The following is a 25,628-nucleotide window of genomic DNA, read 5'->3' as shown; positions in this document are numbered from 1 at the left end:
TGGAGTTCTGTAGGCTTCTTGTATGCTTATGGGTATCTCTTTCTTTAGGTTAGGAAAGTTTTCTATGATTTTGTTGAAGATATTTACTGGTCCTTTGAGCTGGGAGTCTTCACTCTCTTCTATACCTATTATCCTTAGGTTTGATCTTCTCATTGTGTCCTGGATTTCCTGTATGTTTTGGACCAGTAGCTTTTTCCGTTTTACATTATCTTTAACAGTTGTGTTGATAATTTCTATGGAGTCTTCTGCTCTTGAGATTCTCTCTTCTATCTCTTGAATTCTGTTGGTGATGTAGTCTCTTCTGGCTTAGCTCTCCCTCCCACAGGATTTGGGTGCAGGGAGCTGTTGACCGGGTCCCTTCAGATCCGGGCAGTGTCTGGACCGCAGGGGACCTGCCGCTTGAGTGCCCCATCTTCCTGTTCCCAGAGGCCCTATACAGTTTCCTCTTGGGCCAGGGATGTGGGCAAGGGTGGGCAGTGTTGGCCGTCTCCTTCACCCTGCAGTCTCAGGAGTGCCCACCTGTCTGGGTGATGAGCTCTCTCTCCCACGGGGTTTGGGAGCAGGGAGCTGTCTTTTTTAGAATTTTTATCCTTCATTTTTCTCTACCAACTTTGGCTTTCGCGAGGCTCAAAGTGTGTGTGTGTGTGTGTGTGTGTGTGTGTGTGTGTGTGTGTGTGTGTGTGTGTTGCCACAGGTGCACATGTATCCGAATGTGTTTGGACACCAGGGGTCAACCTTGGCTGTCATTCCTCAGGTGCCATTGCCTTGTTTTTCTTCTTTAAAAAAAATTTTGTTTATGTGTCTGGGTATTTTGCTGGTATGTATGTATGTATGTATGTCTGTGTACCATGTTTGGTCCTGGTGGCTGAGAAGGTCCAAAGAGGGCATCAGACTCCCTGGAACTAGAGTTATGGATACTTGTGAGCCACCATATTGGCCTGGGAACCAAACCTGGGTCATCTGCAAGGGCAACAAGCACTTTTAACCCTGTGATTAGGGTGTGTGTGTGTGTGTGTGTGTGTGTGTGTGTGTGTGTGTGTGTGTGTGTGTGTGTGGTATATGTGTGGTTTAATGTGTATGTACATGGAAGCATGCATGGCGGCCAGACTAGGATTTCCCGTCTCCCACATTATTACTCTCCACTGTGTTCCATTGAGACAGGATCTGTCACTAAATGCCAGCAAGCCCCAGTGACCTTCCTGTGTCCATCCTGCTCTGGTGTTATAGCCATCTCTTCACACCAGATCCTTCTTGCTTTTTGAGGCAGTGCACTCCCTGTAGGCTAGGCAAACTGGCCAGTGGGCCTCCAGGATCTGCCTCTTCCCCCTCCCCATGCATCTTGACATCCGGAATGTCTTTACCTTTGATCCCTTGTCCTTCTGCAGGAAGCCCAACACTGAGTTGTCTCCCTAGGCCATGGGGTAGAATTCGTTTGTGGGTCCTTTGGATTTTTTACTTCAGGTATTGCACCTTTTACTACCATTTCCTTTAGACAACTTGTACTCTCCGATTTTCTCAAACAACAGGTCTTGCAGGTCCATGAAGATGTTGAACTTTTTCATCATACCCCTGATGCCTTTGTATTTTAAACAAATATTATTGATTCTCCTGTTAGTGTCTATTAACTGCTTTCCTTCAGTATGGATAGTGTTTTTCCTGTCCCTTCCCAAGCCTGGCCATTTTTAAAAATTATAATGGGACATTGTGGTTATTCTGTCAACAACAGATTTTAACTCTTCCTTCTGAAGAGTAATTTTCTTCTTAACACTGGCTAGACTTAGTTATGTTATTCAAATCTGTCCCTTTGCCAGGAAGAGTGCTAGCTTTCTACAGAGCATGATTTGGTCTGTCCACTGTGCGGCACCTTGGCACGTAGGCAAGATGAGACCCATTTTGAAAGACAACGATAGAGTAGCAGACAGAAGGAGGAAATGTTTCAGAGATGCGAAAGGCCTGGATGCAGGTAACAGAACCACTTATGAAAGAGGATAGAAAGTTAATTGTTGCTCTCGTTCTAACTTTGTCACGGGGTTTTCAGCTTTGGTGGTGATGAAGTACACAAAGATGTCATCAATGATTGCTGTGTGTGGTGGCGAATGCCTGTAATCCCAGCACTCAGGAGGCAGAGGCAGGTGGATCTCTGAGTACAAGGCCAGCCTGGTCAACAGAGTGAGTTCCAGAAAGTCAGGACTACACAGAGAAACTGTCTTGAAAAACAAAGGAAAAATATTTGGTTTCTTGTTTTTTTGTTTTTTTTAAACCTATTTTTTCTTTAAAGATTTATTTCATGTATGTGGGTACACTGTCCCTGACTTCATATACACCAGAAGAGGGCATCAGATCCCATTACAGATGGTCGTGAGCCACCATGTGGTTGCTGGGATTTGAACTCAGGACCTCTGGAAGAGCAGTCAGTGCTCTTAACCACTGAGCCATCTCTCCAGCCTGGAAAAAATGGTTAAAGAGTAAAGTCCAGTGTGGAGTCCCAGAACTTTAGAAATAGAGCTTACACTGGGGGTATCCAGCTGACTGGGGAAGTGGCATTGGGCCACAACCATCTGGAAAGCAGCGGCCACGGTGACTGATAGAATAGGCCAGGTTTACCCACGGACCTTTCTCCTGAATGCTTAACAGGGAGGTGGGTGGTGGAGGAGACTGTGGAAAAGGAGAGGGTAACACTGCCTGGCTTCTAATAACACGAACACAATTGAGTAGGTAGAATCTGTTTAATGTAAGAAAAATTAGAGGCCATTTATACAGTTTGAAATGGACCTGGAGTATTGGGATCGAGGGCTCACAGACAATAATGGACAGACACAATAGCTCACACGTATACACCATTTTTTCAGTGTAGCATCCTTATACCTTCCCTCCTTAACCTCACAGCAGCACGTGGGTTACAGGGTTCTAGGAGATTCCAGCTATAGAATTCTATGCTACCGAGAAAATATATATATGGCTAGCAAGACATCTCTGTTTTCTCTTAGGTGGTTTATGTATTCATGAACATTGAAGGCTTTAGAAGCTAACAGATGCGGGGTAATATGATCTTACCAAAAACATGATACAGACTCTCACAGACCTAATTCTAAACCTGAAGCTAGCTGATGACTGGGTGGCGTTCATCCCCTCCTTCCACTCCCTCACGTGTCCAAGAGGCCAGCTCAGCGGTGTCACCATCTAATGTGGTAGCATGTCTGAGAGTCCACGGAAAGAAGTGGTTGGAATCCACAAGAGTCTGGGCACCATAGTGGTTAGGACCGTGTCTTCATCAGGCTTGGCTTAGAGGGGAGGAATCCAGTGGGGCTTTTCAGAGCTGAGAGAGGTGGCTGGGAAGCCGTGTCCTCTCCCTGGGTGTGTTACACAGCATTCATGCGGATGTCCCCACATGGGATTTCTGTGGGTGTTTCAGGAGTGATACTTTTAATAATGCGCTGTTGGGAAGAAAACGCAGTGTTACAAAGTCTCGTTTGAAAAGATATTTCAACATTGATATTAAAGCGTTGAAGAATATTTCAATGATACTTCACAGTAAGTTGAAATAGCCTCACTGGCCTTTAAAAAAAGAAATTCCCAACTTCTAATATGGATAAAAATGGCAGAGAGGATAAGGACAAGCATCTGGTACAGGAAGAACATGATTATGACACGGACTGAGGGAATGATCCTTTGGCGGACCTTGCTGGCCACAGCATGACTGACTAAACAGACAGGCGTCCCAGAGCCACAGTGAGTTTGGGGAGCAGACAGACAGGATTTCAATCCTGCCTCTCGGCCATGGTACCTGCCAGGTCCAAGCGCCACCGAAAGCCATCCCTCGCCACAGTGTAAACTATCAGTAATTAGAAATATGACTTGAGGGCTGGAGAGATGGCTCAGCGGTTAAGAGCACCCGACTGCTCTTCAAGAGGTCATGAGTTCAATTCCCAGCAACCACATGGTGGCTCACAACCATCTGTAAAGGGATCCGATGCCCTCTTCTGGTGTATCTGAAGACAGCTACAGTGTACTCAATATATAATAAATAAATAAAAAAAAAAAAAAAAAAGCTCCGGAAAAAAAGAACCAGAAAAAAAAAAAAGAAATATGACTTGCAATTGGAACTAATCTTAAGTGGAGTTAGGATACACAGTAAGGCGCTCATCACAGTGTGTGGGAGGGGCAAGCGCAGTAAATGACATTGTACAGAAGAGTGTTTGGCTTTGAAGCCCCAACCTCCTCCTATGTGTCCTGCTGCCCATGTGGATGTGGATTCCCAGGTTACCAGGATTAGACCTTATTTAATTTTGGGTGTACATATGTGTGGGTACGTGTGAGCCAGTGCTTATGTGGACTTTTAGGGGTCTGTTTTCTACTGTGTAAGTTCCAACGATTTAACTCCTATAGCTTAGTGGTTTAGAGCCTTTTGCCTGCTGAAACATTTTTGCCAGCCCCCTAGGCTATTGAGCTAAGACTTTGCCATGGCCTTCGACAAGGCTATTTCTAATCTAAGCCACAGCTAATCTAAGATCGGAGCATCGCGGATGCCTTCGTAAGCCTGTGTTCATTAGAGACCATCTTCCATGACCTTTGTGTGGGTCACTAAGGCTTTCTGCAATGGTGACTTCAGCCAGCAACTGACCCCAACCTTGAGACTTCTAGGCTGTTAGCACACGGTATCTTCCCAAACTGAAGCAGTAAATAGAGCGTATTCTATATGCTGCAGACTTATACACGCAGTCCCCAGCGTACAGCGGGCTATTATGACCTCTTTTCCTTTATGGCAAACCAGAAGTGATAATCCACTCAGTGGGTCAGTGTCATTTCCCTTGCTAGGGCCATTGCTCTCTCCTGATGCTGGGTAGTAGTGGTACAAGCCAAGGCTCCCTGCCGGCCGAGCGGCCATGAGAATGACAGCACTGTCCTGTGTTGCTGTGCGGGCTATGATGTTCAGGAAGCTACGCGTATCCACTAGATTTTTTTTACTTAATGACATTTTCAGCTCATAATGGGTTTATCAGGATCTAATCGCATTATAAATCCAGGAGCATCTGGATATGGCCAATTCCCAGCAGAGTTTAGACATTTACTTTGATATTTACCTCTTCTTTTAGTCTTTGTTTTTGATTTTATATATAGAGCCTCCCCTCCCCCCAGTATGCCTCTGAATGTCACATCGGGTGATTAACAAGTATAACAAGTAACTACTGTAAAACTCCGAGTGAGGTAGGCACGGTGGCACATATCTTATACTGCCAGCATCGGGGTGGGGGACAAGAGGATCGCTGAAAGTCTAAGGCTGGTCTGGGCTACATAGGGAGACTTTGTTTTAGAATACCCCCGCCAACCAAACCAAATGTCTGTTCTCTCAGGGAGCTGGGCGGGAAAGCATGACAGGCTTCACTGGTTGCATTGACAGGTACACACAAACAGTAAAGGCCTCTCTCAGAAGTCTTACGTAAAGAACGGTGTTGGATTTTCCTTAACCCAGCATTCTCTAGGACCTCTACCCAGCAGTGTGTGCCACTGTCCCTGCTCATGGGACCATCGATCCTGGGAACACGCTACTGCCCAAGGAGCACGTTCTACTGATGGGGAAGCCAAGGTCCGAGACGAGTCTCCCACAGCGGACTGGGGCCTCTCCTTAACATTCCTTGAGCTTTATCAACGGCTTCCTGGAAACCTACTGTCTCCCAGCCGGTAGCCTACGGTAAAGACGCCTTTTGATTCTCCTCTACTGCAGAGGGTCTGAGCTCAGTTACTTTACATCCTTCTGGGTGTCCTTTTCCTGAAAATCTGCAAGAAAGACAACTAGGTTTTGAGGTACAGCCTGTGACATAATACCCATGTCCGTTAATCTAGAGTTCCCACCCTGACCCAAGCCTCTGGGTTTGAAGCAACAGAGAGGTGGTTGGATTTTTTTCAGCCACCATTGAAGGATAGTCCGGAGGAATGAATTTAGTGACTCTGGGCCTAAGAACGCGTTACAGTAAAGCAATCGTCCGGTCCTCTTTGGGAGGAAAGGTTGTGATAGGGTTGGCTTGGTTACGGTAGTTTGCAAGAGCTGAGTTTTCTTTACCATGAGTTTAGTTTTCCCACTTAAAAACAGAAGTGAATCCAGCTGTTCTCAGAAAAGGGCGTCTAACCGTCTCGTGTCCTCTTGTGAAATGTCTGAGTGTGAAGCTGTGTTTACTAGCGTCACAGTCTTGTCCACCTGGGTTCTCAAAGGCCTCCTGGCTCTCTCCTGATCCCACCCTTTGAGCTCTTCCCCACCACACGGCAGTGGGAGAGCTGAGGCTCCTCGTGTGCGGTAAATACTCACTACGGTGGCAGACACACCACTGAGCAGGTAACATTTAAAATGTTTCCATGCTACAGATCTGAAGAGACACTGCCGTGAATCCTAGCTGCAGAACCGCTAACCAACCACTACCGCAGCATGGCATAAAAATTGCGCCTCTTGGGGTTGGGGATTTAGCTCAGTGGTAGAGCACTTGCCTAGAGCGCTTGCCTAGCAAGCTCAAGGCCCTGGGTTTGGACCCCAGATCCGGGAAAAAAAAAAAAAAAAAAGAAAGAAAGAAAGAAAAAAAGAGAAAAAATTGTGCCTCTTCTGTCCCTAACCTTTGACACTGATTTCCACACTAGCCAACGGTCAGCTCAGAAGAGGGAGCCTGCACCTAAAAACAGTAAGAATACTTTAGCACCAAAAGATCCAAAGAGTCCCTGTACTTGTCACCGAACTAATGACCTTGTGAGGAGCCCCATTCCCCATCCACCTAGGGTTCTTCTCTGTGAGAACTATCTTCCATCTACATCTCTCTGTATACAGCACTGCCCACCTGAGGCTCTGGGTAGCAAGCTGAGATGATCTATAGGCAGATGCTTAGCAAGATGTTTGGCAATTTTTTCAAATTGTAATTGTCTTAGGGTTTCTATTTCTGCACAAACATCAGGACCAAGAAACAAGCTGGGGAGGAAAGGGTTTATTCAGCTTACACTTTCACATTGCTGTTCATCACCAAAGGAAGCCAGGACTGGAACTCAAGCAGGTCAGGAAGCAGGAGCTGATGCAGAGGCCATGGAGGGATGTTACTTATTGGCTTGCTTCCCCTGGCTTGCTCAGCTTGCTCTTTTATACCTGTCCAGGGACAGCACCACCCACAGTGGGCTGGGTCCTCCCACCTTGATCACTAGTTGAGAAAATGCCCTACAGCTGGGTCTCACAGAGGCATTTCCTCAAGGAAGGCTTCTTTTCTGTGATAACTCCAGCTTGTGTCAAGTTGACACACAAAACCAGCCAGTACAGTAAGGTAGGTACTTAAAAACCTATAATATTCAGGCAGGAATAATCATTTATTCAGGCAGGAATAATCATTTCTTCTACTATGGGAGGAAATGGCTCTGATGGCATGAGCTACAACTTTGATATTCCAACTTTTGGGTGAATGACAGTTTTTGAATTTTTAGCTCAAAATATATTATGACATCCTGATCGTGTGATGCTGTTTAAAACGCACTTGACACATTGATGTTAGAAGAATGACCATGACACTAGACATGGGGGCCACACCTCTAATCCTAGCGCTCAAGGCAGAGGCAGATGAATCTTGGAGGTGAAGGCCAGAATGGCCTTCAAAGCGAGTTCTGGTCCCACAGGATGGCATAATGGGTCCCTTTCTCAAAAAACAACTGGCCATAAATCTTCTGAATGCTAGCCTTCATTTATCCATGCCCGAGATGTGCAGAATGTGGCCTGTGCCCAGGCGAGCAGCAGGTAAAGCTTAGGAAACTGCAGACAGCCCAGGCGGAGCACTGCAGCGCACCCAATCACTGAGACAGGGTCTCAGATAACCCAGGCTGGCCCCAGTCACAGTTCAGCAGAAATCCTGTATTTCCCATGTGCTGTGACACCAGGCTCAGCTCACCCTTGTCACTGTGCTTGTGAGTTAACCTTGTGATAAAGGGAGCCATTCACTGTCTCCACCTTCAGTAAGATAGAACCATTATGAATATATAAGAAGGGCCTTGTGGTGGATTTTATAAATACTTAAATCTTTTTAATAACACACGATAAGAATTATTTTCTTCCCAATTATCCTACTAAAGACACACACTTATTAGCTGGCACGTACCTCCTTAAGTGTCCCCGGAGTGCTGATCAGCCGATAAATGATATAGGTAGGGATGCAGATGACGGACGATGTCCCTATGCAGTAGCCCAAGACGATACTCCAGTGGGGATAGTTGTATTGGAAAAGCCGTAGCTGGGGTGGGCTCATCAGAAAACTGCAAATGATGAACTAAGACAAATTCCAAGAAACATTGAAAATCTTCAGAAGATCCATGTAGATTGAGAACAAACCCCAAAGACCAAATCTAAGAATCCACTGGGGTCTCACCCCACATCATGGAGCCCACTGTGGGAATTACAACATCTCTACAAATACCCCCAAAGTCAGGGAGGTGCAGCATCCGGCTCTGCCAAGAAGAGACTGGTACCCACTGGGACGAGTAGCAGAGAGACAGCATGGGCGGTCTCTCTGTTTATCTCTTTGTTACCGTCCCTGAATTCAGTGGCTGCTTAAGATGAGATGGAAGGTGCCCTCGTTCTGGCAGAGACAAACTGGGGAGATCTCTGCTCTTAGGAATGTTCCTCCCCAACTTTGCTCTGTCCTGGGCTCTGCAGCCAGGGGTTTCAATAAAAAAGGCTGTGTGGATGGCTCTCCACAGCGACAGTCTGCTGGCTACAGACCCGCTCTCAGGAAGAGCGGGAGAAAAGCAGCTTAACACACTTCACTTGAAAACCAATGAAATTTTTTTTTCCAGAGCTGGGGACCGAACCCAGGGCCTTGCGCTTCCTAGGCAAGCGCTCTACCACTGAGCTAAATCCCCAACCCCCAATGAAATTTTTGATAAAAAAAATTCCCAATCTCTTAACACCCCACTCAGCATTTTCTTATTTTCAGTTTAGTTTCCAGAGTGAACGTAATGTGGAGTTTTGCCTAGGAACCACTGTGGAAATCAGTAATTGCCCTTAATTTTTGGTTAGTGCTTCATGGTCATAAAGAAGATACTAATGTAAATTATTCATGTAGTTAAACATCTATTTATATATCTGTTTTTCCTTTGTCCACAGGTAATTAAATGGGGAATTGTTAACCACACATTCCTCTTCGGTAGCCCATGTCCAGGAGGAGGACTTCAAAACAGGAGTCCCATCAATCACAGGCCTTTCTCCTAATGCAGGCGCCTCGTGAGGCTCCAGACCTGGCTGCTGAGGGAGGGGACTTGGAACAGAAGCAGAGAAGAACTGGTCGGGAGCTGTCCTTGCCAGAACTGGGCTATCATTGCTGTCAGGTAAGCGAACTCGAGCTTGTCAGGGCCCAAGCTCTCTTATTCAACGGCTCCCTCCTGAACCAAGCCTCACTCTCTCTTCTGGAGTATATTCTTTCCTTTCCTCCCGTGTGTGTGTGTGTGTGTGTGTGTGTGTGTGTGTGTGTGTAGTTCAGTTGGAGGAGGGCAGTAAACTGAGCACAGCTGGATCGTGAGTGATGTAGCAGGCTCTACAAGAGTGTTGCTAGGTAAGAAAAGGAACTCATTGACCATGAGCCTCCAGAAATAAAAAACCCCAGGGCCTCAGGGTCCTGACAAGAATGAGGCAAACACCTTGTAAAAGGAAGTCAAAATATTTTAGTGTGGTCTGTCAGAGAAAGGAGCTGACAGAGCCAGATGAGGGTAAGGGAGTCACAGGTTCAGGGATCAAGTCCATTGTCTGATAAAACGTTATGTATATAGATGTTTTGAATTAATTTAAGCATTGCATTAAAATAGTTCTTATCTTAAGAACTGTCGTGCTTGGCCATCCTTAGGTTTATGTCCCTAGTGACTGGGTCACTTGCCTCACCCCTGTCTGGGCCTGGACACCTAGCTTCCTTGCTGGGTGGGGACTATTTAAGCACATAAGGCAGTAATCTAACATGCCTTCTTCCTCTGGAAAACAAATGAAAGGGTTTAAGTGGATTATCAAGAAGCATAGGTATTAATACAAGTTAATAACCTATTTATGTCAGGACCTTGACTTCTGGTCATGGTGAAACGAGAGACTCAGTCCAAACCTCTTAAAGTGAAACTTCGCGAGGTGTATGAGCGCTTGCCTTCAATCCCAGCACCCCAGAGGCAGGGGATCAAAGTGAGCTTGGGCTAGCTCAGGTCTACATACTGAGTTCCGGGCCAGCCAGGGCTACAGAGTGAGACCCCGCATAAACAAGGGGGGAAAAAAACGAAAGGAAAGAAGCCTTTGGATTTAAAGGAAACCAACAGACAGCATGTGGCACATACCTGTGGTCCCCACTACTTGAGAAGCTGGGGAGAGAGGAGCTCTTGGGCTAAGTTCAAAAAAAATAGTTTAGATTTGGGCTGAAAGCATCAAGCGAGGGATGAGTCACAAAGCAATACGAAACTATGGACCGGAACCTAAGAAAGTAAACAAGCCAGGGCCTACACCAGTCACCATGGCTAGAGTTCGTGCCCTCACAGGAGCCACCAGGCCCACTAGAGTCACTGGGCTGGGGTGTTAGCTGCTCAGGGCAAATGTTGGTGAAAATTTCTGGAGTCTAAAGCAGTCTGGAAGGGCTCCTGGGAACAGAGACACATGTAATATCACAGAAGCAAACGTAAGCAATTAGGCCATCATATAAAACTTAGTCCTGGGGAATTGGGGAGCTGGGCGGGGTGGCTGGAGGGAAGGTTCTGCCTCAAGGAAGTCAGAACACACACAAGGTTTGGAAAAGAAGGGTCACCGTGTGCTAACGGCCTGAGACATCTGGGATGGCCCAGATACCCAATACGCTGAGAGAAGGATTGATGGAATGGTCTAACCTGCGTTTTTGGCTTTAAGGGGGGAAAAAAAACACTTCCTGATACTCAGCTTTCTTTTTCTTTTGGTTTTTTGAAGCTGGGTTTTTCTGTGTAACCCTGGTTTCCTGGAACTTGATCTATAAACCAGGCTGACCCCAAACTCAGAGCGCCTGCCTCTGCTTCCCGAGTGAGTGCTGAGATTAAAGGCATGGGCCACCACTGCCTACTTGGCACTCAACTTTGCTATCCAGGTTCTTTGACAATAAATGAATTCTACTTGGACCTAAACTTGGGGACCTTTGTGTGTGCCCCCTTCAGGGTGAACATAAAATATAATTGTAGGACCCCTCTCAGGGCCTTCCTGGGCAATACATACAGTATGTTCTTCCTTGGTCTTGAATAGTTGTGTTACTTGATTTTAATGATCCTAAGCCTTAATGACAATAATGCCTGTGATACCAGCACTTGAGAGGCCAGCCTGGGCTACATATAGAGTTCCAGGCCAACTCAATCAACTTATGAAGACTATCTTAAAAAAAAAAAATCCCTCCCCACCACCTTGCAGAATTATAAAGATTAAGAGATTGATAGGTGGGGTTGGGGATTTAGCTCAGTGGTAGAGCGCTTGCCTAGGAAGCGCAAGGCCCTGGGTTCAGTCCCCAGCTCCGAAAAAAAGAACCAAAAAAAAAAAAAAAAAGAGATTGATAGGTGTAAGTTTGGCATAAAGTCAGCTGTGGCATTTGCCGCTCTGTAAATGATCATTAGCATTGAGATTAGTAGGGAATACTACACAGTCAGAGACAGGTGAGCAGAGGTGGGCACAGTGCTGGGAGGCCCCCCACACAGGGGCTTCTTGGAGTACTGGTTTATTGTTGTCTCTTGGCATGATTTTGTCCGAATAGTCGTGCTGGGTTTGTGGAGCTCTCTGAGACGCACACCTCCTGACAGCACTCTTTTCTTATAAACAGCTCGAGCAACAAGGCAGGCATGACAGCTACTCACCAGGAGAAACAGAGGGCTGATGGCCACCCAGCAGATCCTCCAAAACCATCCCGGGCTGAAGCCCAGCATCTCCTTCACGTCGCTGCAGAACTGAGTGATTCCTGGAATCACCCAAAGGACAAATTGACAGGGCAGGGTCAACACTGGCGATGGCATGACCAGAGTGGGGGCTCCTTCCTGAGCTGGTGAGGGTCACTTAGGTACTTCTCTACTTGAGGGGCTCAAGCAGTGGGGCATCCCAAAACTGAATTTTTATAGCAAGCAAAGCTCTTTCTACACAGCAGGAAAGTTGGTAAGTGGCTAGGGACCAAGTCCTCGATTGGTTTAAGATTTTTATGTTTGAGTGTTTTACCTACAGAAGAAGGTGTTGGGTCCCCTGGAACTGGCATCATAGCCATTTGTTACCCACTGTGTGGGTGCTGGGAATCAAACCCAGGCCCTCGGGGATAGCAGACGGGGCTCTTAACCGCTGAGCTGTCTTTCTCAGCCCTTGAGGGAAAATGTTTAACCACAGCATTGCTCGTCAGTGGGCCAGGGCAAGATCTCGGTCCTTCTGTAAAAGGTTACTGGCACTAACGTGAGGACGCCCACTGACAGGTGAGAACTGAGAGTACGCCCAGCTGCTTCTTCAGAGCTCTGTGGTTCCTGGGGCTGGGTTACAGGGACTTTGAACTCTGTCCTCTGAATTGCTGGGGAAGTAAAGATAATGTCTTTTTCTTTTTTTAATTGGCTTCTGAATTCAGTTCCCAGAACCCACAAGAGGCGACTCACAATCTCCTATATGTGCAGCTTCAGGGAATCAGTGCTTTCTCCTCTGGCCTCTGCAGGTGGCTACACACACACACACACACACACACACACACACACACGGTTAAACTCTTTAGTTCATGTACTCTCCCCTCTTCCTTCCCAGCATACATAATGGTTGCCATGGCAAAGCAATCGATCGTAGAAATTGGGAAGCAATTGCATTTCCAAGTGAGATCTTTGCTTCTTCAGTGTACAGATGCATCTCTCAGGGGCCTGCCTGTGGCCTCTGCTCTGCTACCCCAAGTCAGGGCCCATGGAACTCCTGCCAAGAGCTCTCCACTCACTTCCTGTACCTCCTCTCCCCCTTGTCAGAGTCCATCCCAGGACAGGAGGGGAGGGTCTGGGGACTCACCACTGCAGAGACAGAACCGTCTTGCTTGTAGAAGAGAGGAGCCTAAGCTCTGTCTTGGTGCTCTGGAAAGGGGTCTCTCTTGAGAAATGTGAATCTGGGGTGCCCTCACACTAATGCAACCAACAGCAGGTGAACTGGCTGACTTCAGCCTGTCTCCTCTGGGGAAATATTACAAACATAAAATAATTGGACTAGAAATGATGCTTTCCCTGGTGGGCGTGGCATCTGTGGTACAGTGCAGAGGAAAGGGTGGTGCATGGCTACAGAAGGCCCTCAGCTGAGATTATCTTCCAGACCTGGCAGGAGATCACACTTGGTCAACTGCCCCTTCCTGTCCGCTGATGAAATTAGTGCCCGTCTCCCACGTAGACAGAGGGCAAGGTAGAAAGAAGGGACTTCTTACCGTAGAACCAAGACACGGCGATGGCCTCGATGAGGGCCACGGTGAGCACTGCTGGCCCCGTGGCATACTCCTCCAGCAGGGTCACCACGTATGCCCCTCCCTGGGAACAAGGGCACAGTTGTGGTAACGGTCTTCTGAGGTGAAGCCTCATTACAGAGACCTGCAGAAGCCCCTGACTATGGGGTCAGACTGGGTAGTCCTCACTCTGGACTCTGAGCACTCCAGGGCCTGTCTTGTGGAGCGGCCTTTGAATGTGTACCCGTCTGACCACCCCACCCTGTGGAGCACATTTTCTTGTAGATGGTGCTGAGAACAGAACCTGCAGCCTGGGGCATATCCCGGCCCCGTCACTTGCCCTTGTTTTCTCCACTACACTGTAAGAGACAAACTCTAAGCAGCCTCTATACCCACTATGAGTTTACTGAATACTTCCTGTCTATTCAATCTTGGAGAACACAGAACTGTAAAGACTGAATCTGGAAGCTGGGCATAGTGGCACCTTTAATCCCAGCACTCAGGAGGCAGAGGCAGCCTGATCTCCGTAAATTCCAAGCTAGCCTAACCTAGTCCACATAGTGAAAGCCTGTCTCAAAAAGGGGGTGGGGCACCGGACACCCCAGCACTTTAGTCACTGTTCTGTTCCTGCCACTCTAACCCTGACCTCTGGCACCTACACAGCCCCAACCCACTGTGGTAAAGCACTGGAATCATTGAGGCCATAGCTTGAAGAGGTGTCCCTATCGGTAAAATCTGTCTTGAGCCAGGAGGACACAAGCCCGCCATGTGACCCTATCTGTCACCCTATCTGATATACACTTTACTGTATTTGCCTTGGCTACTAACTGAAGAGACAGGGAGGGGAGGAGGGAGTTCGCAGGAGAGGGTCTGGCTTCTTTACACCTCAAGCTCTGAAGGAGACAACGTGGCATAGAAGTTACACATAAGACACCAGCCCATGTAGATCAGGACATGAAGGCAAAGTACCCATAAAAGCACCTCTCAAAGGTGCAAATGGCTGGAAATGCAAATCCCAACTTCTCTCCAGGTACTTTTGCCAAGCCTGAAATACAGTTGGATCTGTTGTAAAATGCTAAGCCTCCTGATGTCATGCACAGATTCCCCAGCAGACACTGCCAGAAATATCTCTTCTCCTTGGTGGCAAACTTTTTAATGCTGAAAATTAAACCCAGGGCCTCACCTAAGAGAGGCAAACAACCTCACATACTGGCCCCCACTACACCACGTCCTCAGCCCATAAGCTTTTTATCAGTGCCTGCAACACTTGTAGGCCCCTAAGTGAGGGAGGACACTGTGGAAGGAAAGGACCCACTCTGTGGAGCACTAGTGACTAGCGGAGGCCACTTGGAGCCAAAGGCCCTGGTACTCACTGACGTCAGTGTGAGCAGGGATCCCAAGACGCACGTGATGACCACGATGAGCACGAACCATTCCCTGCGCTTGGCCCAGATGTGAGGGAACTCATCCAGCACAGCTGTGATCACACCTTCCAGGCCTGCAAACTGAAAGATGCATGCAGACAGTCACAGTGTTGTCTTGGGACAGGCCCGTGCCTTAAGGACTGGGAACAGGAAGAGAGATAAGGTTACCCAGTGAGCCCTCAAGCTGATTAAGACCAGCTCGCCCACTCCCTGGCCCAGGGACAGGGCTAGAAGCAAATTTCCATCTGATAGCATTATCAGAACCCATCACTTACAACGTGCAGGCAAGAAAACACAGCTTCGGCTCTTGGATATTGGTTGCCCCAAGGCCAGTTAAATGCCAATACCCTCCCTACACCAATAAGGTAAGTCTCCGAGCTGGCAATCGTGGCGTTGGAAGGAGAACATAAGGACTTTAAATATACTGAGCCTTTGTGCCAGGCACTTTCCCTACCTTGTGCACTGGTAACTCTGTAGTGTGCCCAGTGCAAAGGTGCCATTGCTGAGGACTCAACAGGGGGACAGAATGGGGAGGAAGAATAGGAGAGGAGAGGGAATTACCTGGGGGTAGCAACCAGTTCCATGGGAGGGTTTGGTGGGGAAGTGAATCTCCTCACACCTTCCCCTTTCCTCTCTCCCTCCCAGACCCTCTTCCACCTCCACTCACCGTGCTGTCCAATCCCAGCGTGATTAACATGAGGAAGAAGATGATGGCAAAGAACGTGGATGCTGGCATGTTGGCTATTGCCTCTGCATACGTGATGAAGAGGAGGCTGGGGCCTGAAACACGGGGAGAGAGGAGGCCGCTGAGACCCATCCCACAGCAGACTGGATCTCAGTCAGTTCACAGTTCGCATCGCCTCAGGTCAGGCTCTGTCAGCGCCAAATGCTGCTTCATCCACCATATCGCACATTCCGCAAAGCCAGAGGGGAGATTATCCACCTTGAAAATGGCGTCTTCAGCTTGGGGGCACAGGGTAGACGTAAGACAGCAACTACACAGGCCCAGGGGCTCCACTTGAAGCGATGCTGTGTGGCCGTCAGGGTCAGGCCTGCTGTTTCTAAGGTGCCCAGTGACATCCTCAGCTCAGATTAGCAGCAAGTGTAGTAAGAACAGCCTGCTATTTTTTATGTCACATTTGGGGTCCTATGGACAGATCTCCAGCACCTGAACACCAAGTGCTCTACCACTGACCTACATCCCCGGCCCTGAAGGTCCTTTTGACAGTGTGACAAGTCCTCAGTCCCTCGCTGGCTGACATAGGGATGCTGTCATTTGGACAAAGCGCTACATCAGGCCAAAATAAAAATACTTCTCTAGACAGCGGGACTCTATGTACTTGGTCTCATTGTCTAATATCTGTTACATGATTTCCCATGAAAACCCCAAGCAACATGACATCAGTAGTTATCTGCCTACTAGACGGAATCCCACCACAAGTGCCTAACCCTACCACACCCTTCATATTTTTAAGCCATGTATTGAGGGCCCCAGCACTGGGCACCAAGACAACCAAATGCATGGGTGGATTGAACTTACCAAAGCCTTCAAATCTTTGAAAACTTAAAAGAACAGTTGAAAAGTTTAGCTATTCAAGAGCTGGAGAGATGGCTCAGTGGTTAAGGGCACTGACTGCTCTTCCAGAGGTCCTGAGTTCAAATCCCAGCAACCACATGGTGGCTCACGACCATCTGTAATGGGATCTGATGCCCTCTTCTGGTGTGTCTGAAAACAGCTACAGTGTACCTCTCATATACATAAAGTAAATAAATCTTTTTAAAAAAGAGTCAAAGCCCCAGTCCTGTGAGCAGATCTCCTGGTCCTACCTGCGTCTTTGGCCACCTCAGACACATCTTCATTCCTCATCTCCGCCATGTAGCCAAGCACCGTGAAGATGACGAAGCCAGAGATGAAGCTTGTCATGCAGTTCACCACACTGGTCACCAGGGCATCTCTGCAGCGGGAACCCAGACACGGCATAAGCCAGTTACAGGAGCACATTCCTATAATCCCATCCCGTGGAAGGCTGAGTGAGGCAGGAGGATTGTGAGTTCAAGGCTCAGGATGAACTGTAGAGCTAGGTGGGAGAGGGGACCTGAACACACACACACACACACACACACACACACACACCCCACTCTGAAGCAGAGAGGCACTGCCCTGGAGCCTGGTCTTAACTGGAAGGCTCCAGGAAGGGGCTTTGACCTCACATCTGTAAAACTGAAAGTTTAATATTATCTTTAAATAAAACCATAAGTCTGCCAAGGAGAAACATTGATGGTTTTAAACCTTCCTTAGATAGCTTTAGCTGGTATCCCAGCACAAGGCCACATTCCTTGGGGTGGGGGTGGACTCACCCCCATCTTTAGAAATAATTTCAGTTATCTTTTTTTTTTTTTTCCTTTTCTTTTTTTCGGAGCTGGGGACCGAACCCAGGGCCTTGTGCTTGCTAGGCAAGCGCTCTACCACTGAGCTAAATCCCCAACCCCCATAGTTATCTTTCTAATAGTACAAACAGACCACTGGGCCTTGCCACCGGTACAGGAAGATTTACCGTCTAAAGCTGCAAGTGACACCCAAGCCATCATGGGAGCGATGCTACTGTTTGGTTGAAATATCGAAGCATGACTCTGCCACAATCGTGGCATTTTTTTGTAAGTTAAAATAGTTCAGTCCATAGACTTTTTGTGCATACATAAATAATCTGTTTAGTTTTTCACTGTGAAGTAACTAGTGTATGCTGCATTTTTTGTAACCTTGCTATAACATGCCCTTGTCTTGTTTGCCTGTTTGTTTTGTTGTCTTGTTTGAAGCAGGATCTCATATGACCTGTTCAAGGCAACGGTGAACTCAGTATGTAGTTGAGAGTGGCCTTGAATGCCTCACTCTTCAGTCTCCACCTCCCAAGTGCTGGGACTATGGGGATGTCCCCCCCAACCCCAAGTAAGAATATACATAATATATATCACAAAACGGAAGTGTCTTGGAGACTTCCTTAACCTCTGAGTAGCCCAGGTAAAGTTAGTTCCTGAATGGGCACTATGTCATGGATGAATGGCCGGGAGTTTGTGACACCCCTTTCGGGGCAGTACTCTGGTGGTGTGGGGACAGACAGGTTTGAGATCATCGTCTTCCTTGAATGGTCTTGTCTGTCCATCCATTCCTGATCTTTGCTCGGCAACCTCACATACTCACTGGTAACAGTTGTTGTTGAACTTGTTGTAGCTAGCAAAAGCCAGGAGAACCCCAAAGCCCGGGCCAAGAGAGAAGAAGATCTGAGCGGCGGCATCTACCCACACCTGGAACAGAGCAGGGGAGGGCACCGGGTGAGGATGGGACGCGGCTGCTGCCAGCACAGCATCGGCGGCGTTCAGTGGCTTCAAGATGCTGCATTCTTCATACTTTTATTTCTGATCAGAAGGATCGTTACGCACTCGTACATTAAATTTGAGTTGGCCCTAGTGTACCATTTGAAAGAATTGGCTTTAACTAGTAAAAGTCAAACAAGTCTCTCATATCTCACCCCTGTCTCCAAGAGTTTCTGCCAGTTGGGTTTCAAGTAGAAGACGACCCCTCTCCAGGCTCCAGGAAGGGTGGCCCCCCTCACCAGCAGGACAGAGAGGACAATGTATGGGAAGGTGGCTGTCACCCACACCACCTGGAATGAAGGAGAACAGAAGCACACGTTACTGCCATACTGTCCCAGGAACAGCAAAGAAAGGAGACAGGCGGTGGCGGTGGTGCAGTGTCTTTTACTACTGAAGACCTCTGAGAACAGGGGTCCACTTCTTGTCACTTTAGGAGGCAACAGAGCCTGGTTTTCAAGCTCGAGGCTGAGTGTGACATAATTCTGCCACTTGAAAAGCTGAGGCAGGAGGATTCCTATGAGTTCATGGCCAGCATGGGCTGCATAGGGAGTTGCTGTTTGATTAGCCAGTGTAGAAAAGTTTTGGCTATGGCTCATGACTAGTTTTCAGTAAATAGTAAATTATGGCCAATATTAGCAACCGTAAGTATACTACTAGGTAAAAGAATTTTGAAAAAGATATATAATGTATGTAAATGCATATATCACATAGTATATAATATAGAGAGAACATATATAATATAGAGAACATATATATAATATACAGAGGGAACATATTTTATATACATGTGTGTATGCATATATATATATATATATCACTTGTATGTCTGCATGCATTTATGTGCAGAATGTGCAAACCAGAGGTTGACACTGGAGATCTTCCTCAGTTGGTCTCCGCCTGGCTTTCTGAGCTCTCCCTGACTTAGAGGGACAGACCAGCAAGCCTAGGCATCCTCCTATCTCTGCCTCCCGCCCCTGGTGCTGAGACTGCAGCCATACACTCATGCTAAGCTGCCCTCAGCCTTTTACATGAGTAGAGGTGATCCGCACCCGTCTGTGGCAAGAACCTCACCTACTGAACCACCTCTCCAACCCCTCTACATTTTTAAATAGAATTATAAAAGGCTGCACACTGTTCCTTCATTTACTTAGATCCACTTACATGGAAATGATACTGGTTAATTTCTAGAACCTTCTAACAGATGTGATGAAGAAAAGTGTCACAGGATGAACATGCTTGGTGTTAGGGAAGCTGATGTTTTTCTGCTCAGAAGCCGTCCAGGGTAATGGTCTTGAGTTTTTCGACACTGTGGGGCTCTGGGACTGTAGGGTACAGGACAAGCTGCCGAGTCCTCGCTCACCTTGCCAGATGTTTTGACGCCTTTCCAGATGCTAAAGTAGATTACGGTGAAGATGAGCACGATGCAGAGAGTCAGCTGCCAGCTGATGGTGCCCAGGTCCTGGAGTCCCTTAGACTGGTGGATCTGCAGGACATGGCGCCTGGAGTGACAGAGAAGGGCCTCTGAGAGAGTCACCTGAGCACGAAATTGGGATACCTCTAGAGAATAATGGACACCACCAGGAGGGGCTGGAATGGGCCTCGCTCATCCTGAAAGAAGGAGGGGCGCATTGACCGGACAGCCTCGGAGGAGCATCCAGTCCAAAGCCAGACCTGTTGCCTCTCCCCTTCCACCGTCTAGAACAGGAACCTCTCATCCAACATGACCAGCTTCCCGGTACATGGAAATTTTTGTATAGGCAATGAGTCCTTCTACACTCTAAATTAACTCTGTATTTGGGCTACTATTGTCTACCATTCACACACTAGAAGAACAACTGCCTAGCACGTGAGGACCCCAGAATGAATCCTTAACGCCCTAAGAAAAAAAGGACCCCACATTCCTCATGCAACTTCCGAAGGACAGACCCCGCTTATAAAACCAATACACCAAATCGGAAATAAGTTTTGAACAACTGAAGCAATCGGGTGTTTTGCCTCCATGGCAACTGTCTGGAGGAGGAGACACCAGCAGGAAGGCTATTCCCTCCGATGCAGGGATGTTTTGACTCCGTTTGGGTCAGTGTGGACATGGTAGAGCAGTTTGGCCTGTCGAGTTGGGAGAACAGAGACAAAGGCCAGATAATGGAGCACTTGGGATAGAGTTCCAACTCCAAATCCTGCGGGGAGTGAGGCCGCCATCCCCATATTCACATTTGCTCCCCAATCTTTGACAGTTTCACCTCTCAGAAATCTGCCAGGAGGCAGGGAAGGGCTCACAAGATCCCTCCCATCCCTGAAGATCCATCAGCAGTCAATGTTTTCTCATCGGTGTAGCACTGGGTGCTACCTGTGATCCTGAAAGCCCTCTTTAAATGCGTGTGTCTCGAAAAAGAATAAAGGAAAACATGGCCATAGAGGGGGAGCTGGTCAGGAAGAGTAAGGGAGGATGGGTGAGAGACTCCAAGCTGAAAACATGACCTATATCAATGAGTGTTATTATGGAGCCTGGTGTGTACAATTCATGTATGCTAATGAAACACGTTTTTAAAACCTGCCAAGAGAGAGCTGAAGAGGTTTTGGCCTCTAAGGTGCCAGGCTGCCCCGCCTCCTTCGCATGTACTTACAAGTAGAACTCCTCAGCGGGCGACGTGGAATGCAGCGTCCAGGTGATGTTGTCCTGGGCGAAGTAGTTGGTGCAGTTGCCAGTGTTCCAGGAGTTCGTGCAGCTGGTCCAGGGCAGCCGGTCCGTGAGGGAGGAGATGAGGTAGTAGAGCGCCCAGGCTATGATGGTGTTGTAGTAGGAGGCGATGTAAAAGGCGATGATGCAGATGGCGTAACCAATGCCTGGACAGAGATGAGAAAGGCCGAGTTCGCACCCGAAGGCTGCTCAGACCCGTAAAGCCCAAGAGGTTAAAGTCCCAGGTCCCAGCCATTTATGGAAGTGTCTTGTCCAGCAAACTCCCTCCCACCCTCCAGTTACCTTTGAAAATCGGGCAGATCTTCCTCCATATGGAAATGCACCCGTTTCGGTGGTACTGGCCCAGTGCGAGCTCCATGTAAAAGAGCGGGATCCCCCCGAAAATGGCCATGATGGTATAAGGGAGGAGGAAGGCCCCTGCGGCAGAAGGGAGACAGTTTTACCTCCTGCCCACATCTGTCCGCAAACGGCCCATGGATGTGGAGCTCACAGTAGGCTGCCCTGGTCTCAGTGCTTTGTGAGAGTGGACCGTAGACAAAAATTCCATGGTACTACCAAGTGTTGACCCACTGTCTAAGCTGGTCAGCAGGATCATTGAGAACGTGGAATCCCCCTGGAAGGGCGTCTCCATGAGGAACTCTCGATAGGATTGGCCTGTGAGAGGCTACGAAGCCCTGCCCTGAATGTGGGCAGCACTACTTCATGGGTTGAGCCCTGGACTGAATGAAAAGGAGGTGCTTAGCTGAGTCACCATGCACGCATGCGCGCGATTAGCTGCTTCAAGTTCTTGCCTTCTAGAACTTTCCGCAGTGAAGGACTGAAACCTGGCACCGTGAGCCAAATAAACTCTCTCTCTTTAAGCAGTTTTTCACTGAAGCAAAAAGAAACCAGACTAAGATACCATCTTGGGAGCAGAGCAAAGCAAAAAAGACAAGCTAAGCTTGCGATACAGAAAAGAGCAGCCTGAGACAGTAACAGAAACAGGCCAGGCTGAGAGTCAACAGACAGTCATAGCCCACAGTCACTGGTTTCCCTAAGAACTGACCTCCAGATCCAAGGGTCCACCCCCGGCCTCATGAAGATGTTCCAGTGTGGAACAATGTTGACCCGTCTGAGGATGCACACAGATGGAATCTCTAACTCAAGGAATCGGATCCTCCCTCATCAGTTTTACCTATGACTCCAGACCCTTGACCACTGATATTTTTGACCTGCCTGTCTGTAATTCCACTGGGCCAGAGTAGTTCCTCACAAACCATTGTTCTTTGAGAGTAAGACTGAAGACGATAATTTCCACAGGACATGACTGCTTGCTTACCTGCTGCTTAAGTTTTAGCCCAAAGGATGAGTCAGCTGTGAGATCCCCCTGGTAACTTTCCTGCCTTTAGAATGTTGCATCCCTAAAAACCCGAGACCAGTGCGACTCAGAAACGTCGGTGTAATTAGTCACGTTGAACAAATCTGGCTAGAGAATCAAACCAGTGCTGGGTTTTAATGATGGACCTCAACTCATGAAAAGGATTTACCTGACTGGCCATATGGTAGGAAATGACACCAATGACCCTCACAGGGTTAAAGGTCCTGACAAGCAGGAAATAAGGAGAATGTGACTTCCAGTCCTAGGCAAGGGATCTTCCATGGCCCGAGGAACTTCCCTTTCCCTTTGTAGCTACAGAGCAGCCATTAGGAGAAGAAACTTTGTGTTAGGTCAGGAAAGTCTGGCTGACATAAATGAATTACCACCCAGACCTCACTGTAGTTACCGCTCAAACAGCTTGTGGAAATAAACTTCCACTGATTTGATACCCATCTCTTCTTGCCCAGTGTCCACACAGTACCAGCTTCACCTGTGTCCCCTCATCTGCTGTCTGTTCTTTCCCAGGCTCTCCAGCTCCCACCTACGATCAACAAGGTAACTACTGTAAAACAGCCAGGGTGCTGTCATGCACGAGCATGCAGCTTGGATGCACGAGACAAGGCAGCTACAACACCAGAGAGAGATTTGAATGTATCTGTACACACTTTGGGGTTGGCAATAATGTTACACTGGGCCTGGGCTCAGCTCTGATCTCATCAAGTCTGATAACCTAAGACTTTGGACCCAGACTAGTGCCATTCTCTGCCCTTACATAGGTTCAAAGGCCTAGCAGGGTCTGGAGCCTTACAGCCACCTCCCAATGTTTCCTCCCACAGGCAGGCCCGATAACTCCAGACTCTTCTGCCCAGCAAGAGGGGAAGACTTCAGCACAGTGTGGCAAGTGTCCTCTTGCTTCTAACTCACAAACAGAAGCTTGAGTACACACAGCAAGAAGGAAAGCCCTCCAACAAAGGAAGCACAAACAATGCTAACCCGAGGGCACGCGTGGGAGAGCTCAGGTCCAGCTTCACAACCTTTACAGCCTGAAAGCCTCACTACAGGCTACCTTAGGCGTTTTGCTGACTGGAGATTTCTGGAGATTTGGCTAGCATGAAAGCTTAGTTTCCCTGGTTAGACTCCCGTCAGTTACACAGGACAGTGAAGATATGACTTGTAGCCTCCCACAAGGGTCTAGCCCACCCCTGGGTCCCAGGCTTTGCTGGTGGCCAGTGGCACTAACCTCCGCCATTCTGGTAGCATATGTAAGGAAACCGCCAGATGTTGCCCAGGTCCACGGCATAGCCAATGACGGACAGGAGGAAATCCATCTTCTTGCCCCAGGTCTCCCGCTCCCCTTGGCGAATCTCAGCCACCAGGGTGGTGGTGGCAGCTGGGATCGAGTGTGAAGCTTCGTCCCCTGCACTTGTGCTGGGGACTGCAGAGTACCCATTGGATATTTGGCTAGGCTCTGCCCTGTCCGCTGTGGTGGGGACACCCTTCTGTAGAACACCATTTTCTTGACAGTCCTCTCTGTCCTTACACTCTGACAGCACTTTCTGAGAATTCAAGGGTGTGTTCTCCATGCTGCTGGTCAGTAAGTGATGCGGATGCCCATCTGCCGAGGACCCAGGCTAGCTCTTGGTTCTTGGTTTGAATCTCCTCTCGGTGTTATGGGGACAAGACGGAGAGCTCTGTTGAGAAAAGCGTACAGAGAAGGGGGAGGGGAAAGGAGATGAGAGACATTTGTGGCATTCATCATTCAGGTTTTTATTTTGTGTTTGTTTTAAGACGAGGTCTTGATCTGTAGCCCAGGTTGGCCTTGAATTTTTCAGCAGGCCTCCTCTCTGGGCTTCCTGGGTGCTGGGATTCCAGGCACAAAAGCATCCCAACAGCTCCATCATATAGTTTAAACGACCCTAGATGACAGGATTACAAATGCTCTAATCTATAAACCAGCCCATTTGCTCAGAGTCAATAAAATTAACTAAACTTTTCAACAAATGGAGGGGGCCAAATCACCACCAAGTAATCTGAAAAGGAAACAAAACAAAAATAGCAAATCACCAAGACTGCGCACAGCCTTTACTTAAGGACCAGCACTTGCGTCATTTAGAGGACGCAAATGCCCCCTGTAGTTTATCAGTAACCCAGAGGAATGTCAGGAGAGCTTCCCTGCAGAGCCAGCGAGTCCTAGATATCATGCCTGCAAATAGCAACACGGCCATGCCTTCTGCCTCCCAGCCAGAAGAGACAGTCCCTTCCATCACTTAAAAGGAGCACTGAGGTGGCCTAAAGAGGAACAGAGAGGCAAACGCCACCTTTGGGAGGCACCTGAGGCCCCTTATCTGGGTCCTTTCTCATCCTTCCAGGCTGGCTCCAAGAAGATCCCAGCTGCCTGAAGCTGTGTCCCCCTGCCCCACCCCCCACCCCACCCTGGATCCACCTGTCAGCCTTCTTCCCATGGGGCCTCTGCAGGTCCCAGGGGGCCATATCTGTCACCGATTCTCACCATTCAACGTACTTCTGGGGCCAAGGCAATTATCACCCCAGCCGTGAACACACCCTTGTGTGAACACGCCCATGTGCTCTTCCAAGGGGTCAATATGGAGAGTGTGCAGGCCACTGGCCCCAGGCATATGCCTGGTGGCCCTGTTCTCTTATGCCCCCCACCCCACCCCCGTGGAAGGCTGTACCTTCATTTTACTGCCATGACAGGGTGCGGGGAAGGAGCTGGGCTCTCTTCTGGACTGAGATTTCTGAACGTGGAGTAGAAATCTGAGCCCTTTTGGACTTTAAACCTCCTGCCTGCTATAAACTTAGTATGAGCCAAGACCTTCCAAGTTTCTTTCTTTCAAGCTCTTGACAGTTTAGCAGCTATGCTACGCCTCTGCTTTAAGATGTGAGGCCTTTCTAGAAATGGACTTCTCAGCATTGCTCACAATGGCAGAGATCCCATGCCAGCCTCAAAGGCCCACTGCGGGATGAGTGCTCAATGCTCAGCTCTTACCTGCTAGCGTTTTCAGGATTTTACTCTTTCCTTTTGGACAAGGGATCAAGAAACTCAGGCCGGCCTCAAACTTACCATGAAGGTAAGGAAGACCCTGAACTTGTCTGACCTCTCTGCTTCTACCTCTGATTGCTAGAATCGTGTGTGTGAGCCTGTTTTATGCCACAATGGGGATTGAATACTGGACTCTGCACACTGGGCAAGTTCTCTCGCCCAACTGAGCTACACTGTAACTTTCTGTACAGCCGTAACTCACTATACAGATAGATGTGAAGACAAAACTGTGGGGGGAGGGGGACTAGGTACGTATCTAAATCATAAAGCATTTGCTTAGCATGCACGGAGGTTTACACAG

General features: G+C 48.2%; 1 protein-coding gene across 1 annotated transcript; it reads right to left on the bottom strand.

Annotated features, from left to right (window-relative positions):
- Nucleotides 1–2,707: 2,707 nt before the first annotated feature.
- Nucleotides 2,708–24,048, bottom strand: Slc6a4 (solute carrier family 6 member 4). Its single transcript, XM_032913497.1, has 13 exons — nt 23,507–24,048; nt 21,192–21,326; nt 20,836–21,055; nt 19,572–19,710; nt 18,367–18,501; nt 18,039–18,142; nt 16,670–16,797; nt 15,510–15,622; nt 14,792–14,923; nt 13,404–13,503; nt 11,839–11,939; nt 8,112–8,279; nt 2,708–3,434 (listed from the first exon to the last, which is right to left on the bottom strand). The coding sequence occupies exons 1-13, from the start codon at nt 23,847–23,849 to the stop codon at nt 3,360–3,362; spliced, it is 1,893 nt and encodes a 630-aa protein (XP_032769388.1). The 5' UTR covers nt 23,850–24,048; the 3' UTR covers nt 2,708–3,359.
- Between the last annotated feature and the right edge of the window lie 1,580 nt (nt 24,049–25,628).

The sequence above is a fragment of the Rattus rattus genome, chromosome 9 (assembly GCF_011064425.1).
Source record: "Rattus rattus isolate New Zealand chromosome 9, Rrattus_CSIRO_v1, whole genome shotgun sequence".
In the NCBI taxonomy this organism is placed as follows: Eukaryota; Metazoa; Chordata; class Mammalia; order Rodentia; family Muridae; genus Rattus; species Rattus rattus.
Note: the sequence above shows the minus strand (reverse complement) of the source record. Positions and strands in the feature narration are given on the sequence as shown.

Bases quoted from the DNA above. Each gene is read 5' to 3' on its own strand.
- Slc6a4 (XM_032913497.1), bottom strand. From the start codon at position 23,849: ATGGAGAACACACCCTTGAATTCTCAGAAAGTGCTGTCAGAGTGTAAG. The intron at 21,327-23,506 runs GTTAGTGCCACT...CTTCTGCCGCAG, and splicing joins ATGCTACCAGAATGGCGGAG to GGGCCTTCCTCCTCCCTTAT. The intron at 15,623-16,669 runs GTAGGACCAGGA...CCCGTGTTTCAG, and splicing joins TGAGGTGGCCAAAGACGCAG to GCCCCAGCCTCCTCTTCATC.